This window comes from Canis lupus, chromosome 9 (genome assembly GCF_048164855.1).
Source record: "Canis lupus baileyi chromosome 9, mCanLup2.hap1, whole genome shotgun sequence".
NCBI classification, from domain to species: domain Eukaryota; kingdom Metazoa; phylum Chordata; class Mammalia; order Carnivora; family Canidae; genus Canis; species Canis lupus.
Window position 1 is genome coordinate 40786477 of NC_132846.1, and position 17614 is coordinate 40804090.

Below are 17614 nucleotides of genomic sequence, written 5' to 3' on the forward strand. Positions count from 1 at the left end.
TTTCCATACCTGCCCTTTATTGGACTCATCTAGCAGGCTGGCTCTGAGCCCTTCACACTTCTCAGACACCGCCCATACTATTTAGGAAGGTGCCATCATTCTGTGAAGGCCCAGAGCCACCCAAGTCTTGGAGTGCCAAATAGAATCACCAACCAGAAGGTTGTGGGAGGGAAGGGAGACAGGTGGACTGGAAAGGCAAGGCTCTTCAATGAAAGGGACTGATCCCAAGGGAAAGCTTTGGTCCAGCAGCATCTCCTGAGGGCACACGGAACCCTAAGGAGAGAGACTCAGGGGCTGGATGCAGTAGATCTGCATGCTGCACAGCTAGATGGCAACTTTGAGGAGGCGCTTGATGTCAGGCTCAATGTTGATGGTGGGGAAGGTGCGGCTGTAGCGGCGGAAGGGCTCCCCCTCCGGCCCAATGAGGAACTTCTCAAAGTTCCAGGCCACATCTGAACGGCGCACGGGGCTCCAAATGATGAACTTGGGATCGGTCATGAGGGATAAGGGGTCATCATAGGGGTAGGGGAGCTTGTCCTTCAGGTAGGCGAAGACAGGATGCTCGTTCTGACCATTCACCTCACACTTTTGGACAAGGGTAAAGGTGGGCTGGAATCCACCCCCAGGGCGGACATACTTGAGGCTGTTCAGGATCTCCTCATTCTGACAGTTCTCCTGGGGGAAGAAAAAGACAAAGAGCATGGAAGAGGGAAGGGGGAAAATGAAGGATCCACAAAAAACCTTTCAGCCTCCAATACTCCTGTCCCAGGATCATTCTTTTCTCTGGAGCTTGGTTCCCCCGCCGCTGTTCTTTCTTTTTCCTTCACTGGTTTTACCCTACTCTTGACTTGGAAATTCCCCATTCACAGCTATGGTTTGATGGTCTGCTTAGGCCATTCCTGAAAATGCTTGCAGTTCCTCACTTGACTGCTCTTACAGCAAATGATGTAGCACTTTCGAACTGGTGCTTCTTTCTTAAACTACCCTGAACAGTTCTTAGGGTATCTGTCTGAAACTTCAAGGAATCTTTTTTTTTTTTAAGATTTTTATTTTATTCATGAGAGACAGACAGAGAGAGAGAGAGGCAGAGACACAGGCAGAGGGAGAAGCAGGCTCCATGCAGGGAGCCCGATGTGGGACTCGATCCCAGGTCTCCAGGATCACGCCCTGGGCCAAAGACGGGCACTAAACCACTGAGCCACCCAGGGATCCCAACTTCAAGGAATCTTGAATTCAGGGCAGTAGAAAGAAAGGAAACAGAGGCTCAGGTGATGCCACCTAGAATTCTCCCTTCCATTGGCCTCCTACACACACACACACTCTCTCTCTCTCTCAGTCTCTCCCTCTCTCCTTCTCTCTCTCTCTCTCTCTCTCTCTCTCTCACACACACACACACGCACGCACATATCCTGCCACAACCTTCCCTTCCCCTCTGCCCTGATTTTGCCTCCATTGCTTCTGATTACATGTGAGTGTTGAGTATAGCTCTGCCTCTGTCCTCATCTCCTCAAGCTAAGGGTGAAATCGAGGACTTAGAAGAATGGGATTTATGGCTTCTTGCTTTCATATTGCCTTGTCCTAGATCTGAAGTGTAAGTAGGAGGAAGCTTTGATGAAGGAAGTCCCCATTCAAGAAAGTCCAGGTGCCACAAAGGCAAAGTAAGTTAGAGACAACAGTGGATGTACTCTTTTTTTTTTTTTTTTTGTGGATGTACTCTTAAGTGGAACTGCTCAGTGACCAACAAGGAAGAATTAACCGGGACAGAGTGTTTAGGTTCTGGAATAGGCCAGGGAAGGAACGTTAGGGAAGTAAGTGCTTGAGGGCTAAAGGTTGTGAATGTGGTTTTATCATACCTCTTATTTCCAGACTGCTATCCCAAGATTTCTGCCCTCACACTCACTCACTGTACTCATCTGTGAAGGTTTTAGCTCAGAGCCTGTTACCTGCCTGTCATTCCCAACCCCCCAGCCATCCCTGTCCTATCCCCACTCGACATTCTCCACCCCTGACAACACCCAAAGGCTCATGGAAACCCTTACTTTCCACCCCTCCCCCTGGATCTAAGAGTCAGATATCTCCCTGTGGGAGAAAGTTCTTGCCTCTGACCTACTAGAACCAATCAGTACAGTCAGTTCCAGGCCATCATGACATCTTGAGCCCAAAGGTCATCTCTATTAGACTGCCTATCTCTTAATGCAAATGGATGGATGGCTACTGGTAGGTTGCGGATTCTCTCCAGCCACTAGCTAGCCTGAAGTGATGGCATAAGGATGGAGGTTTTGCCCTTCTCTCCAGCTCTAGAAACAGACTGAGACAAAGAAGAAACAAAGAAAGAGTGATGGTTTGGGCTCAGGTGTGTCACAGCCAATGACACTTCTGCCTTCCTGCTGTATCTCTGCTAATCAGTTTCTTGCCTTCATGCCACTGTGAATTGAACTAAGGGGCTTATAATTAGAGGGCTCATTTGAGGACATTTTGCCTGCTAGTGCTGTTAAAATAATAAGTGAAAATAGAAGAAGAGTCCCTAAAAGACAACCTGAGGTGTGTGGGCTGAAGATCTAGAACTTGACCCAGTAATCAGAGACAGAGATTTGATCCCTGTATGGGCCACACACATACACACACACCAAAAAAAGAAAGAAAGAAAGAAAGAAAGAAAGAAAGAAAGAAAGAAAGAAAGAAAGAAAGAAAGAAAGAAAGAAGAAAGAAAGAAAAGAAGAAAGAAAGAAGAAAGAAAGAAAAGAAGAAAGAAAGAAAGAAAGAAAAAGAAAGGAAGAAAGAAAGAAAGAAAGAAAGAAAGAAAGAAAGAAAGAAAGAAAGAAAGAAAGAAAGAAAGAAGAAAGAAATTAGAGGCAGAGAGGTGCATGTGATGCCCAGAGGAGACACGTGTAGGTTGCAAACCCTTAGCTTTCCACCAAAATCACTCTCCACTTGCCAAACAAAGTCCTTCAATCTAAATAATACAGTTGCTTTTGCTTTTGCTTGCATATTACTTATTTTTCAAGTTATTTTTGTACATCTTGTCCTCTGAACCTTACAATTCTCCTATGAGATAAATGGTATTATTATCTCCCATTTACAGATGAGGAAACCAAAACAGAAAAATCAAGGGACTCTTCCTAGGGCACAGAGCCCCTGACTAGCAAAACCACATCTAGCTGGAACTAAGGTCTCCTGGGTCACCTCAATCCTAGTTTGATTGGTGATCTTCTATTTCCTCCACTCATCCATTCAGTGGATATTTAATGAGTGCCTTCTCTACAGCAGAGAGAAAAACAGACCTGGTACCAGCCCTCACGGAGTATAATGGGAAGACACTAAACAACAAAACCCCACTCTCAGTATTTAAGCACAGACAGAGCCGTGTATATTTCCCTACGTATTCACGTGTACCTGAAAACCTAGGTTAACAAAATGTCCCTAAAATTCCAGACACACTGACACACACAGTCATTCTCCCCCTCCCCTTAGCCTACCAAAGCTTCAGCAAACCCAACTCCTTTGGGTACAATACGAGGGACCCCTCACCTGATGTCCAAATTGGTTGCAAGGGAAGCCAAGAACCACCAGGCGCCTGGGAAAGCGGCATTGCAGCTCGTTGAGCTGGGTGAAGTCCCGGGTGGTTGTGCCTCAGAGCGAGGCCACATTCTCAATCAGCACGGCCCTGCCTCGGAACGTATTGAAATCTACCTTCTCCCCATCCAGGCTGATAGCACTGAGGTCGTAGAAGGACTTGGCTATGTAAGCCATGGTGAAGGCGCAGAGTGAGACCTGCAGAGTGGTGTGAGCCCGACTTAAGGGTCTGTTAAAGGGATGGGGAGGAGGGAGGAGCCTGGAAGGATGGGAAGGATTTCACAATGGGGCTTTCAGCATCCCCAGGATGACTTAGCAAAAACAGTCACCCACCTGTAAGTGCTGTTCCAACAAGAAGGTTGTTGCTCCTCCTATTTACAGACTCTGAACAAAGCCACCGACCTGCTCCACCCTGCTGGCAACCTGGGAAGGGCCAATTTGATATCTATGTACAAACATGAATAATTCACTCCTTGCAGGAAACTAGAGCCCCAAAGGTCAAACGGGGAGGAAAAAAGGGAGGGAGGGATGCAGGATTGACACCGACTTGCCCCAGCAAGTTATTTTCGCTTCACACAGACGTTCATTGTCTGCTGAGGGCCAAGCTCTGAACTGTGCAATTTTGAGGTCAAAGTCTGCCAAGATCTGAAAGATAAGGAAGAGAATTGGGGTGCATGTCCCCTTAACTCAGATCACAACTGAAATATACGTATTATCGTGCACGTGTTTTTCTTTGGCTGTTGTTTTGCACAAGCACAGAATCAAAGGGATCCTCAGGAGGACAATGTGCTTTTCTAGGAATAATGGCTCAGTGGCTCAGCTTGAGCCCGGCTGAAGAGGTGAAGTTCGTCTTGGAAAGTCCTTCTGTGAGTGATGTTACCTATGCCGGAGAGCACCTCTGCCCTTGTCTGCTGCATGGCACCGCCTCCTATTCTGTGTCCTAGGTGCCATCAGTTGTGGCCGGGGTAATGGTGAGGAGTCACAGAGCAGGTGAGGACCTCCGAGGGGATGAGCTGCACCTGCCTCCTCTCAGACAAATGCTCAGTCCCAAGGACCTCTCCCAGCAGGCTTGTGCTGCTCCTTTCCCCCACAGAAGGAAGTGTGCAGGGAGTCAAAGCTGCTATGGTTCTAAACCCAGCCGAGCTGCCGAGCTGCCCGTTTCCAGCACCAGCCATGCCACGAACGGCCTGCAGGACATCTGAGGACCTAATGGAAGACCTAGGGCTTCGCTTCATCATTCGCACCCACCAGCTTAATAAATCCATTTTTAAAAACAATGTCTGGATTTCTCCATCGGTAAGACTGGCAATTAGGCTTTACCTGGCCTTGGGATTTTAGAGCATTATTTCAATAACAATGCAAATGTTTACTAGAGAGTGTTTTCACAGGTACATATCCATTGGGAACTGACTTCTAGAAGAAAGAATAAGCAAGGCTTGGGAGCAGCTGGTATTGAGAATCTGATTTGCTGAGAAGATGGAGGAATTACTCACCAGGGAGTGCCCAGCTTTTCTGTCTTTTGTAGCCTGTCCCATGTTCCCACTGGCTGCTCCCTAAAAACAAGCCTCCATTACTTGAGTGGGAATGGATCTTTAAAAGATTCTTAAAAAAGGTGGCAGGAAATACAGAGTGAAGTGTGTCCCCCAGTGAGACTGGGTAGAGTTCCTAGAAACAGCCAATAAGCGTCCCTACCAGGCCACTGCATCAGAAGGACTTGGCCCTTCTGGGGACCAAGGACAGTGGGCTGAACTTAACATGAACTTGCCAGACTCATCTGCATGCCGAGTGCTTCCCCAGAACCCCTGGGCATTGGGATACCTCTTATTGGCTGCCCTTCTGGGGCCTCTGTCCAGGAAGACGTAGAAGTTCCTGAACTGAGGTGGGGGCACACTCTTCCTTAGGGACATACCATCCCTTTTCTCTAAGAGCAACTTAGGACCCTCTGTCATGCAGTACTCACCTTTCCTGGCTAAATATAACTGATGGGCTCTCTTAAAATACTTTTGTCCTTTTGTCTCCAGCTTTCTCTCAAACTGGTCCATTTTCCAGAAGCTTATTACTTTGAAGATGCACATACAGGTGTGTGGTTCCCCCGGCTTTTCACAGGGACAGTTGTTCTGGAAGGTGCATTGGCTTAGTAGGTAAGAAGTCTAGGTAGGGGGTTCTCAACTCTGGCTACAAATGAGAATTGCTTATTGAGATTTTTCTAAATAGAGACGCTAAAGCTTTTCCCTCCAGAGATTTCAGGTCGGCTATCTCTAGCCACGACTCTGCCACTGTTACTTGAGGCCCTTGGGCACGTATAATCACCCTCCTTATCTCCCACAGATATGACTGTTAGGATGGGAAAGAGGAAGTATTGCAAGTTCTCCAACAAGGGCCAGTGAAGATCTTAGGCTACCATTGCCTTGTCTTGTTTGACTCCCTTCTTCATTCTATCCTTTCATTTTCTGCCTCTCCGGTGAACTCTGCGCCCCAAGTATAGTATTTGGCACCCCTAGGCCCCTGAGATTACAGTCTGCCTTGCTGCCCCATCCCAGGGCTAGGACGAACTTCTGAAAGATTGAATCCCTCCTCATGCCTTCAGGGAGACTTGTTCCATCCCAGACAGAGGAGAGCCTTGTTGGCTCTAAAGACTTCTTCAGACATAGCTATTCGGCATCCTCCCAGTGACTCCATCCTATTTCTGCACTTGTAAGCCCCTTGCAGAGCCATGGGGGCTTTGCTGGGGCTCCCCAACAGGTGCCGCTGGGAAGGGTACAATGAGAAAGATGATCAGTTTGCTGCTTTCATTGTCATTCTACTGCTGTTGCTCCAGGTTCTGGAGCCTTTCTCCCAGCACCGCCCCTCCCCTCTCCCTCTCAACTGCTGAGGGCCAAGTGAGAACTGCTCCCACACCTGTGGTTTGAAATATTCTTTATTTTGTAAACATCTGTGTTTAAAATAGATGAACCCTGCTCACAATTCATACATTGAACCCGAGACACAGTACACGAAGTTCACCCGTCACAGGGAGATGGTGGGGGCTTGGCAGCAGGTGGGATGCCTGGGGTCGGGCTGAGTCTCAAGAGAGCAGGTGCAGAGGTGGTGAGGAGCAAACAGGCAGGAGCGCCTGCTCAACAGTCTGGGCCTAATGCCAGATCCCAGGCCACCTCCTGGACTGAAGAAGTTTAGGGGTGCGATGCCAACTGTGATACCTGGTGAGCGTAGCTGCCCCTAAAGCTCCAACCCTCCTGCTCCCGTGCCTCTCCCCAGCTGTGGCCCTGATGGATTGGGGCTGCTCAGTTCATAAAATCTCCACCCCGTGTTTTCCCTTCCAAAATACAGCAACACTGACCCACAGGGTGGAGCCAAGGGCCAGCACGTCTGCTTTTTGAAGCCCCTGGCTGCAGGCACTCCAAGGGCTGGCGTCACCGTCTCCCCAACCTCAGTGTGATGCTGTGTCCTGACACCTGAGGAGTCAGTCCTCAAGGAAGCATCCCAGCCATAGTCATGACTTCATCCTAAAAAGTCTGCTAAGTTTCTCATTAATAACAATTTGTAACTATTCTTGCCCTCCTTTTCCTTCCACTATGTTAGCCTATCCCTGTTCCTACATCCTGAGCTACCTTCTCCTACTCTGGCAAGAGTCAGGAGGAAAGGTTTGGTGATTTCTTCCCCACTTTTTTTTTTTTTTTGGAGGAATAAGGAAGTGGGGCTCTTCATCCTTCACATGTGTGTGCCCTGGACTTTGGGTCTTCGTTGGTGAGTGTTCAGGGCCTGGTTCTTTGCTTTTGCTCCAGCCCTAGCCATGTGATTAGCTAATCTGCAGCTTAAGAATGAGCCTCCAACCCTGGGAAGGTGGGGAGGAACCCTGCCAGGGCCCAGAACTGACTTGTTCCTTCTTTAAAACGCCAACTTCAAGCCACCATTGGGCCATGTGGGGTTAAAGAAACAAACTTCTTCCGGAACAAAGAGCTCTGGAGGAGGGAGTCTACTTCCCTCTTGTAGCCACAGTGCAGGTAGCTCCTGGTCAAGGAGCTAGAGGGGCAAAGGAGCACTTTGTCTGGAAGGCTGAAGAGAACAGCACCAAGCATTTCTATCCAGGGCCTTCTCTCTCTCTCTCCCCGTGAAGTCCCTGCCCTTCCTCCCCAGACTCGGAGGCTCAAGAAAAGCTCAGGAGCTGAAGGCTGGGTTCAGTGGCCATGTCACCTTTCACCTGCCAGGAGGCTGTGGGGAAGTGCCCTCCTTACAGAGAAAGGGAAGTCGCTGCCATATGCCCCTCTGGTTTGCACAATACTGTCTCTGGCCTCCTCTCCTTTGCTTCATCCTGATATACAGGGGCTAGCCCTTCATTACCAAACACTCCCCTTTCTGGGGTGCGTGGTTGGCTTGTCAATATCACTGGCCCCCCGGGCTTTGCTCGCCCCTGTGGCGCCCTGAGGCTTTGGTACACACCTTTATTTAAATCCGGGAGCCCGGGTGGGAAGAAACTGTGTACACACTGCATGGGAGGTAGAGAACGGAGGTGACTTTTGATCCCTGCCTCCCCTCAACATTTTCTTTTCTTCTCTGAAGCACCTGCTTCTGAGCTCACTTCCCTCAAAGTGCAGGTGGGCAGGCAGCCAAGCAAGGCCAAAGCTGGGAGTGGGTGGGGGGCAGGCAGGGAAGGGTGGGACAGTCCCGGTCTTGAGGACTGCCAGTTCAGTGCTTCCTTCCTACCTTGATGTTCCACTTTCCCAGATCACTGGCGAGGCAGGCCCACAGCACGAGAAGGGATGGTGGGGAGGGAAAGAGAGGAAGAAGCACCCCCGAGGCTTTGGCCCCTTCACAAAGCAGGGTGGGGGGGTTCTCCCAGAAGAAGAGTATGGAACAACCCCATGAGCCTGAGTCCATTCCCTTGGACAGGGTTAGGAAGAAAGGAAACAAAGAAGCAGTATCGGCAGCCACACGGTAGGACACAGAGGGAAAGAGGAGGGAGGGGCTTTGATTCAGGATGCACTGGAGGGGAAGGGGACAAGAAAGAGAAGTGGAAGGAAGAGAGGAAAAGCAGAGAGGGGGGGACAAGATGCACTGAGAAAGAAGGAGCCTTAAAGTGGCCTCACTCCAGACGTGGCCACTGTCTGGGGAGCTCAGGGCAGTGCGACGGTGCCCGTAACATCCTGGGGGCTCATGGCAGGCCCGTGGCAGGGAAATGGGCTGAGGGGAGCCCTTCAGGCTGGAGGACAGGGGGCAGAGGCTGCTCAGAGATGACAGCAGGGCTGCTCTCAGGGCCAGGCAGGGGAGTAGCAGCTACTGGCATTCCACAGGGTCACCCGAGTGAGAGGAGAAGCAGGGCAAAGCCCGACTCCCTGTCTGCCGCAGGCCTCCTGAGGGGACGGGGATCGGCAGGGGCACCACACAGGACCTTCAGCACCAGCAGGTTTTCGAAGAGTTCGCTGGGCCCTCAGGTTTGCCCTCATCCTCCTCCAGCTCGGCCAGTGCCAACTCATTGCTGGCACGTGTCCGGAGACCATCCAGCTCCTTCCTGTGGGCCTGCAGCACCAGCTCTGTCAGCCGCGTGAAAGACTGGGAAACCAAGGGTCACAGGTTAGTGGGGCGCCGCCCCCTCTTCCCCTCCGCAGCCCTGGGACTGTCCCAGCACATCCCCCACCCCCCACTCTACTGGACAGGGCCACTGAGGCAGGGGAGCTCTCACCTCTTTAATGTTGAGGTTGGTGCAGGCACTTGTTTCGTAGAAGTCCATGCCGTACTCCTTAGCCAGCTGCAAGAAAAGAACATTCCTGAAAGGAAGTCAGTAAGGGAAGGGGGGCGCCCATAGCACTTCTGCCATTGCCCTCACCACCCATGCTGTGCTGTGACATTTTCTCACAGCAGGTCTCTCCTCAGACCAGGCGGGAGCCCCTTCCAAGATAACAAGGCTTACCAGATGGGAAAAGGTGCTCCGCAAAGCCCCCTCCCCCGCCCGCACTCCCTGCCCACCTGCACGTGGACACGCCCCTGCCCCCAGCACACACACATCATACATCAGGAGACAAACACCTCACAATCTTGTGCAGGATGTCGAATTCATGAAAAATGGGCTTTGGGGTCCAACAGACTCAGTGTCGCTTTCTACTCAGCAGCTATACGACCTTGGACAAGTTACTGTCTCTAAGGCCAGCACTGCCATCTGTGAAAGGGGGGTGGGGGTGTCTATCAACCAAAGTCAGGTTATGATGGAAAGAGCACGCGTCTCAAAGTCATTGCTTAGCATTGGCCATACACATAGTGCTTGGTAAATACTATTCTGGGAGGGTTTATTCTAAGTAGGATTTGCCTCTACTTTCAGATTTTTCTATGACCCTATATTATTTTTGTATACCGAAAATCCATTTTATTTTAAGTGCTAGGGACTGAAAGAGGGAAAAAAAAAAAGCTCTTGAGGCCCTTGGAGTGGGTGGATGACTCTTGTCTCCATAGTATCCATCCTTCTGTCCTCTGGGAGGGTGGTGTCCCTCGGCACCACCTTCCTACCCTCTCTGCCCCGTGGCTTTTCTGACCGTGGGCCCTTCATTTCTTTATTTTCCTTCCTACCCCTTTCTAGGATAAGGAGTGGGGTGGGACACCTGTAGATAGTAGCTGTGCCTGGATGCTGCTGGTGAAGCCAGCCACTCAAAGCCCTTCCTCACCACGGACACTGGGATGGCCCCTTTAGCAGTGGGTAGTCCTGCTCTGGGACACCTCGAGCTGGGGCAATGGCTGCCCAAGAGGTCTTAATTTCGGGGTGGACCCCAAATCCCTGTCCCAAAGGACAGAAAGCAAACTCCCAAGGATGGCCACATGCCCAGAGCCTTAGGGAACTGTGGGAGGAGCCAGGGTACCCGAGGACGAGGACAGAATCCCAGGTCCCTGCTCTCAGGACTGGCCCTGGTGACAAAAGACCCAGGGATGGATTGGGACAGTCTGCTCCACTTACCTGCTGCCCCTGCTCTCTTCCCACCTGGCGCTTCTGCTCTTCATCAGCCTTATTCCCTATAAGGATCTTCTGGACACCTTCTGGTGCATACTAGGGACAAAGGACAGGCCGAGCTGCCAGTGAGTGCTGCCTTTTCCCCTCACCTCCCACCATTGAGTCCAATGGCCTCCACCCCAGCACCAGACTTAAGAGCCCTAGGGATACAGCAGGCTGACTGGGTGCACGTGTGAGGCCACAAGTACCAGGGCTGACCTGGGGGCCCCATGGAGCTGTCATGGAGACAGCTTAGGGTAAGAGACTCTGGCTACTACTGGTAATTCCTGGGGTTAGAGAACCGGTATCCAAACTGGCAAGGACATTACACTAAGTCCACCCCTTCGCTCTACCAGTGAGGACTCAGAGAGTTCAAATGGCTTGCCCAAGGCTCCAGAGCCAGGCCCAGAACCCCAGTCTCATGATTCCTCCTGGTCCTGAGATTTCAAGAAGGAAGACGGTCACAGGGTAGGTAGGCTTTGACCTAACTCATTTCCAAGGAAGAAACAGCCATGGTTGCCTGGTGGGGTACAGAGTGTGGATGGCATGGCAGCAGGGGCTTCCTCCTTATGTCTTACTCACCCAGAGGCCTTCATCTGGGCCTGTGAAAGGTAAGGTTTCCTGGGAGTGTTTGCTCACCAACCCTGAGAGCTTCAGCCCTTCCCATCTGGCCCTCACTTCGCCTTCCCCCCTGAGGCACCCTTCCCCCACCCCCAAAGGTGAGGCACCATCTCCTACCTCATCCACATCACTGACCCACTTCATGATGTGCTGGTAAGAGCGCTCGCTGCTAATGTCGTAGACTAAAAATATTCCCTGAATGAGAGAGAGAAGGAGAGAGATAGGGGAGGCAGACGCATACAGAGTCAGGGCACAGTCATGGATGGGTCCAGAAGCAGGTGTTGTACCATAAATGCTGGATCCCACTTTCCCTTCTCCCTGCTTAGCATAATAAGGATCCCTCAGCACCCAGAAATGTCTCCTTCTCTTTCATACCCCCAAAGCCATTGTGCCCTAGACCTATCACAGAACTCTCTGAGGTAGGAAGGCACCAAATATCCTGCCTGGGGTCTTTGGCCCAGAGTGAAGGGTGGAGGGTGCGGACGAGGCTGGGGGACTTGCCCTTAGTGTGTGCTCAGAGAATAACTAATGAATGAGTGACCAGGGAACAACCACAAGACAGCCCACGGCTGCCCTCCCCAGCAGACAATCTGAGGGTCCTATTCTGGGAGTCAGTGGCATAAATATCTCACACGTCCAGAGCTGACAGTGTGGATGGCGGTGTCCCACCTCTAAACCCTGAAAATGGTGGCTTACCTGGGCCCGTCGATAGTACTGCTTTGTGATGGTCTGATATCTCTCCTGCCCCGCTGTGTCCCTGCAATAGAAGGCCAGGCCATCAGAAGAGCAGGGACCATAGAACCAGAGGGGAAGGGATGAACAGGAGCTGGGAGACCCTGTACCCTTGCAGGAAAAACTGGGGAGCTACAGGGTGAAAAATGAGGAGCTCTGATCCCCAAGGGGGTCTGAACATACCTGACTCTGCAGGAGAGAGGCCTGATTGATTATCTGCTGCTGACCCGGCTTATGGAGCCTTGCCAGCTCTGTGCCAGGAGCCCCAAGCAAAACTGGGCCTTGGACAACTCTCTTTAGAATCGGGCCATCGTTCAGACAGGTTGGGCTGTTTTACCTTCGGTTGGGTTGGGGCTTCTGAAGGCAACACTTGCAGCATTCTCAAACTGGAGGCAGCTCCAACGGCTGGCAAAGGCTGCACTTGCAGGAACATCAGGCCAGAGAGCCACAGTGGCGCCCTGTGGCTGCTGACGGGAACTGCACCATGCTGTCCTGGGGAAACCACTCCGCAGGATCCCCCATTCTCAATATGGGGTGTAACCCTCCCTCCTATGCACTGCAGCATGGCCCAGGGGCAAAGCCTCATCCTAAGACAAACCCACACTGGTTAGCTTGCCAATTCCTTCTAATTCCTGCCTTTTGGTGACTTACAGTGGCCAATCCCATAAAATTTCTTTTTTTTTTTTTTTAAGATTTATTTATTTATTTATGATAGACAGAGAGAGAGAGAGAGAGAGAGAGAGAGGCAGAGACACAGGAGGAGGGAAAAGCAGGCTCCATCCCGGGAGCCCAACGTGGACTCGATCCAGGGACTCCAGGATCGCGCTCTGGGCCAAAGGCAGGGGCCAAACCGCTGAGCCACCCAGGGATCCCACCATAAAATTTCTTAAGAAAAAGAAAGTAAGGTTCATAGGAGCAGGAGATGGGCTTTGAGACATCTGCTTCTCTAGGTAGAAGAGGTGGCCAGTTATCCCAGATGGGGCCTTGAGACTTTCACCACATGGCAGTGGCAGCCAGGGAGCAGCCCCATGTCTCTCCGCCTACATCTCCTCCTCCTCCTCCCCAACTCACCAGATCTGTATCCGCACTTTGATGCCATCTACCTCTATGGTCTTCATCTTAAAATCCACGCCTGGAGAAAGGAAGAGAGTGAGGAAGTTAGGAAGAGTAGTGCTGAGACCAAATGGTAAAGACCCTTCGCACTGAAAGGGATTGCCTATGGCCTAATATTGCCAGAAAGATGGCATGAGGTAAGGGCCTCCTTGAGCCAAAGATTGAGCCTAAGGAAGGGTCTGGGACTTTGGGCTTTGAATGGGGCTTCTCTTCCTCCTTGACCTGAGAGTTGCCAGCAGTAAAGGGTTGGGTGGGGGAGGGGAAGGAGGAGGGCAGAGTGAGAGTACAAGGGAATCCATGCCATCACTGCCCCACTCAACCCCCAAATGTGTCTCCCTCTACTCTTATGAGGTCTTCCTATTTACATTTCTGGAAAGAACTGCGGGTATTTATTTGTCCACCCTGGAACTCTAACCCCTAGGAATAGCAACCTACCTAGTTTGCCTGGTTTTCTTTTCTTTCTTTCTTTCTCCGCCTTTTATTAACCAGGAGGGGATGTGATGCTGTCAGGGATGTGGGGAAGGACCTGTGTGCCTGTGTACATAGCCCTGAGCAGCTAGCAGAAGCCCACCAAGAAGGCCTGGTGGATCTACTGTTGACTGGCCCCCATTTACTAGAGGAAGCATTATTGTTTACTTCTTTACTTAGAAGTATGGGCTTTGAAGCCAGGCCTGAGCTTGAATCCTGACTCTGGCCACTTCACTTATAGCTATGACTTTGGGCATCTTGCTTCTCTGCGTCTCCATTTCCTCATCAGTAAAATGGAGACGTCACCAATCATTTCAGAAGGTGGACAAGAAGACCAGACGAGATACAGTGCCCAGCACCTGGGAGACACTCAGTGGATGCAGTTATTACTATAACCGAGTACAGTCCTGGTGCATCATGGGTGCTTGTAAATGACCACCAGTGACCAGAGGAAGGGGCAGGGCACAGCATGCTGCTGGGAGAGAGAGGGGGAGATAGACAGGGTTCTCAGGCTCATCTGCCCAAGGGCTTGAGGAGCTAAGCTGCCGCGAGACCTGAGACCCGAAATCATAAGGCATTTCCAGCCCAAGGCAGAACCATATTTGGGGAAACTTGCAGGAAGAGTCAGCAGCACCAGCAGCACACAGGCTTGAATCTGAGTGACGACAGAGATGAAGGGAGACGTTTTTATCACCATGCCTCTTCCCAGTCCCAACTGTGCCCGGGCACTGTGCCCAGTGATTCAAGAGCTGCATCTAGTAGATTAATTAAGCTTAAGTCTTCATGTAGTCCCTGGAGACAGGTCAGGAATGGGCATCATTAACCAGTTTTTGTGTGGAGAACATAGTCAAGGCAGAGTTCCAGATGGATGGTAGTCACCAGGCTGCACAGCATAGCCCCAAAGACCCCAGAGGTACCAGAGTCCCCAACACCACTGATATTCCCTCTCAGCATTAGTTCTTTACCAATGGGAACGCTTCTCCCCTTCTCTGGCCTGTCCCTCAGCTTCCACAACCACAGACAGATTAAGTTCAGGCTCTTGCCTCTTCCCATCACAACCAATCATCATTTAACTAGAGGGGAGGAAAAGATTGAGAACGGACAACCCAAACTAAATCAAGTTGGTCGGGATCCCTGGGTGGCGCAGCGGGTTAGCGCCTGCCTTTGGCCCAGGTCCTGATCCTGGAGACCCGGGATCGAATCCCACATCGGGCTCTCGGTGCATGGAGCCTGCTTCTCCCTCTGCCTGTGTCTCTGCCTCTCTCTCTCTCTGTGACTATCATAAATAAAAATTAAAAAAATAAATAAATAAATCAAGTTGGTCAGACGTGAATCATTTTTCGCCTGCCCAAACTGATTCATATCTACTGAGCTGTACTCTTGCAAATGGGCAATGTCTGGCAGCCAGTCTTCCAAGTGTGCTGAGAAAACGAGGGTGGAGGGCCCCTGGCCTTGTTGGGGCAGTAGCATGCTCACCCTCTTCTCAAATAGTTATCAAGAATTTGCTTCTCACCATTCCTGGCACAGAAGGGAATCAGGAAATTCTTGTTCTTTAATGGTACAGTGCTGGCTTCCCAGGAGAACCAGCAATTCTGTCCATTTTATAATCAACCTAGGTCATCCTCATATTAGTCCAGCAAGCCTGGTCAAGGACAGTGCCTTGTGCAAAGTGGTCACAAGGTGGCAGGTAGAAAGTTCTCTGTTTATTCCACAAACTTCTATGGGGACTTAAAAAGGACATACGATCCCTGACATTACAGAACTTAATGGAAAGGAGACAAAGGCCCAGAGAGGTAAGATAACTAGCCCAAGGTCAGCACAGCAGGTGGCAGAGGTCGGAACACAGGCCTGTTTGATGTCAGAGCCCATGCTACCCCCAGCACTGCTTTTCAGGAGGGTGAGGGTTATAAACTAACTAGATACAGAGGACTTAACTATGTGGGTTTCTTTCTTTTTTAAAATATTTTATTTATTTGTTCATGACAGACACAGAGAAAGAGGCAGAGACATAGGCAGAGGGAGAAGCAGGCTCTATGCAGGAAGCCTGATGCAGGACTTGATCCCAGGTCTCTGGGATCATGCCCTGAGCCAAAGGCAGACGCTCAACCGCTGAGCCACCCAGGCGTCCCTATGTGGGTTTCTCTGTAGGTCCTTGAGCAAAGCTCAGCCGGGGAGGAGCTCCCAACACTAGGGTACTCAGCCCGAGAATGTAAGCAGGTGTTAGAAGAGGCAGCTACCCTAGGAGTGAGCGCTGGGCTTGGATTCCTTCTGCTTCCCTCACTTCTTAGCTGTGTGGCCAGGGACTGACACTGAGGGATTCTGGGGGCCCACAGCACCCCTACATCTGTTCCTCTTACAACTTAGATCCACCTGACCACCCAGTAAAATCTGTGGAGCTCAGAGAAGTAAAATGTTTCCATTTTGGCTATTCATAAGCACTAAGCAAGAAACACAGTAAGTCTAGGCCTTTTGAGAGATCTTCCTCTCCCACCCACTCTTTTAAAAAAAAAAAAAAAAAAAGATTTATTTGAAAGTGAGAGAGAGAGCACACACAAGAGGGGGGAGGGGCAGAGGAAGAGGGAGAAGCAGGAATCCTGATGAGGGGCTTGATCCCAGGACCCTGAGATAATGGCCTGAGCTGCAAGTAGATGCTTAACTAAGCCACCCAAGCACCCCCCTTTTTTTAATTAAAAAAAAGATGTACAGCCCAGTGATCTTCTAGTGAACTCATTCTTTCTACTCCCTCCGGTCCATAGCCTGGACCTCCCACTGTGCCCACCTACCACTCCACCCCTGGCCTGCCAGGACTGTGCTCATCTGTGGCCCCTCCATCCCCCTTGTGTGACTGTTAGTTTTCTCTGCTGCTGAGCCCTGCAGAGCAGTCAAAACCCTGGCCCGGCTGGTCACCCATAGAATCTTGCTTTCCCACCTCAGTGGGGCCCTTGTAGCTGCTGAACACACCGTTTACACGGAGGTGTGCCCACCTATCCCCTTCCCTACAGCCAATGACCCCACCCAGCTGGGCCCCCCCTTAATGCCACACACTCCACGGTATTCCTTTTCCTCTCCAGGGTGAGATGATTGCTGCCTGATGAAGCCGCTCCTAAGGCCCACCTCATTTCCTCAGAATGGGCCTCTGTTCCCTCCACCTTCCTTAGGGAAGAGTCTTCCATCCTTCCCAAGCCTCAGCTCTCAGCTCTTCATCAGCCCCCTCTGGGTTCTCATGCTAATGGTCTGGCCCTTCATTGCTGATCTCCAAACTCTGTGGGGAGGAGAGATCCTCCCACCTACCTCCATCCCCTGTGTGTTCCCCCTCTAGCTCCTCTAGGGCAGCACTCCTTAAACACTAAAGTGCACACAGACCACTTGGGGATTGTGTGAAGATGCACAGTCTGATCTGATAGCTGTGAGATGAGGCCCGAGATGCTGAGTTACACTTCCAGGCAAGGCCACACTTCCAGACAGCCAGCTTTTTTTTTTTTTTTTTTTTTAAAGATTTTATTTATTTTTTTCACGAGAGACACCAAGAGAAAGAGGCAGAGGGAGAAGCAGGCTCACGTAGGGAGACCAATGTGGGACTCGATCCTGGGACTCCGGGATCACGCCCTGGGTCAAAGGCAGATGCTCAACCACTGAGCCACCCAGGCGTCCCAAGACAGCCAGTGGTTCTCAAGGTATGGTCCCTTGGTCTGCAGCATCAGCATCAGCAGGGACTTGTTAGAAATGCAAAATCTTTTTTTTTTTTTTTTTTTTTTTTTAGAAATGCAAATTCTTGAGTCCCACCTCAGACCCCTATGGAATCAGAAACTCTGGGGGCAGGGCCCAGGAATTAGTTTAATAAGCTTTCCAGATGATTCTAATATGTACTGCAGTTTGAAGTTTGGACTGAGGCTTTGCACCTGAAGCATCAGGTGAAGCAGTGTCAGGTGAGGTGGCATAGTTGTGCGCCCATTCTCCAGGTGTGCTTTGCAGGTGTTCAGCTTTCGATCACCTGGAGTGATTTATTTTTTTTAAAAAAAGGTGCTATCTTGACTGGTCTAGACCCACTGACTCAGAATCTGAGGGCAAGGGCAAGGGACTTCTGATTTTAGCAGGGTGATGGGTGATTTTTAGAGGAAAGTTTGAGCCCTAATACTG

At 50.7% G+C, this 17614-nt stretch overlaps 2 protein-coding genes across 5 annotated transcripts in view; both read right to left on the minus strand.

Moving 5' to 3' along the window:
• Positions 1-4008, minus strand: GPX2 (glutathione peroxidase 2). Its single transcript, XM_072838943.1, has 3 exons — positions 3907-4008; positions 3529-3771; positions 1-675 (listed from the first exon to the last, which is right to left on the minus strand). Exons 2-3 carry the CDS (start codon positions 3748-3750, stop codon positions 325-327), a joined length of 573 nt encoding a protein of 190 aa, XP_072695044.1. The 5' UTR covers positions 3751-3771; positions 3907-4008; the 3' UTR covers positions 1-324.
• A 2464-nt stretch (positions 4009-6472) lies between these two features.
• RAB15 (RAB15, member RAS oncogene family) overlaps positions 6473-17614 on the minus strand; it is a 35328-nt gene continuing 24186 nt past the window's right edge. For all 4 annotated transcript variants that reach the window (XM_072838940.1, XM_072838942.1, XM_072838939.1 and 1 more), the window contains 6 exons: positions 12968-13028; positions 11861-11921; positions 11282-11359; positions 10511-10600; positions 9251-9316; positions 6473-9120 (listed from right to left, as the gene is read on the minus strand). In XM_072838940.1, the coding sequence (XP_072695041.1) occupies positions 8962-9120; positions 9251-9316; positions 10511-10600; positions 11282-11359; positions 11861-11921; positions 12968-13028 (515 nt within the window). In that variant the 3' untranslated portion in view covers positions 6473-8961. The remainder of the gene's footprint in view (positions 9121-9250; positions 9317-10510; positions 10601-11281; positions 11360-11860; positions 11922-12967; positions 13029-17614) is intronic.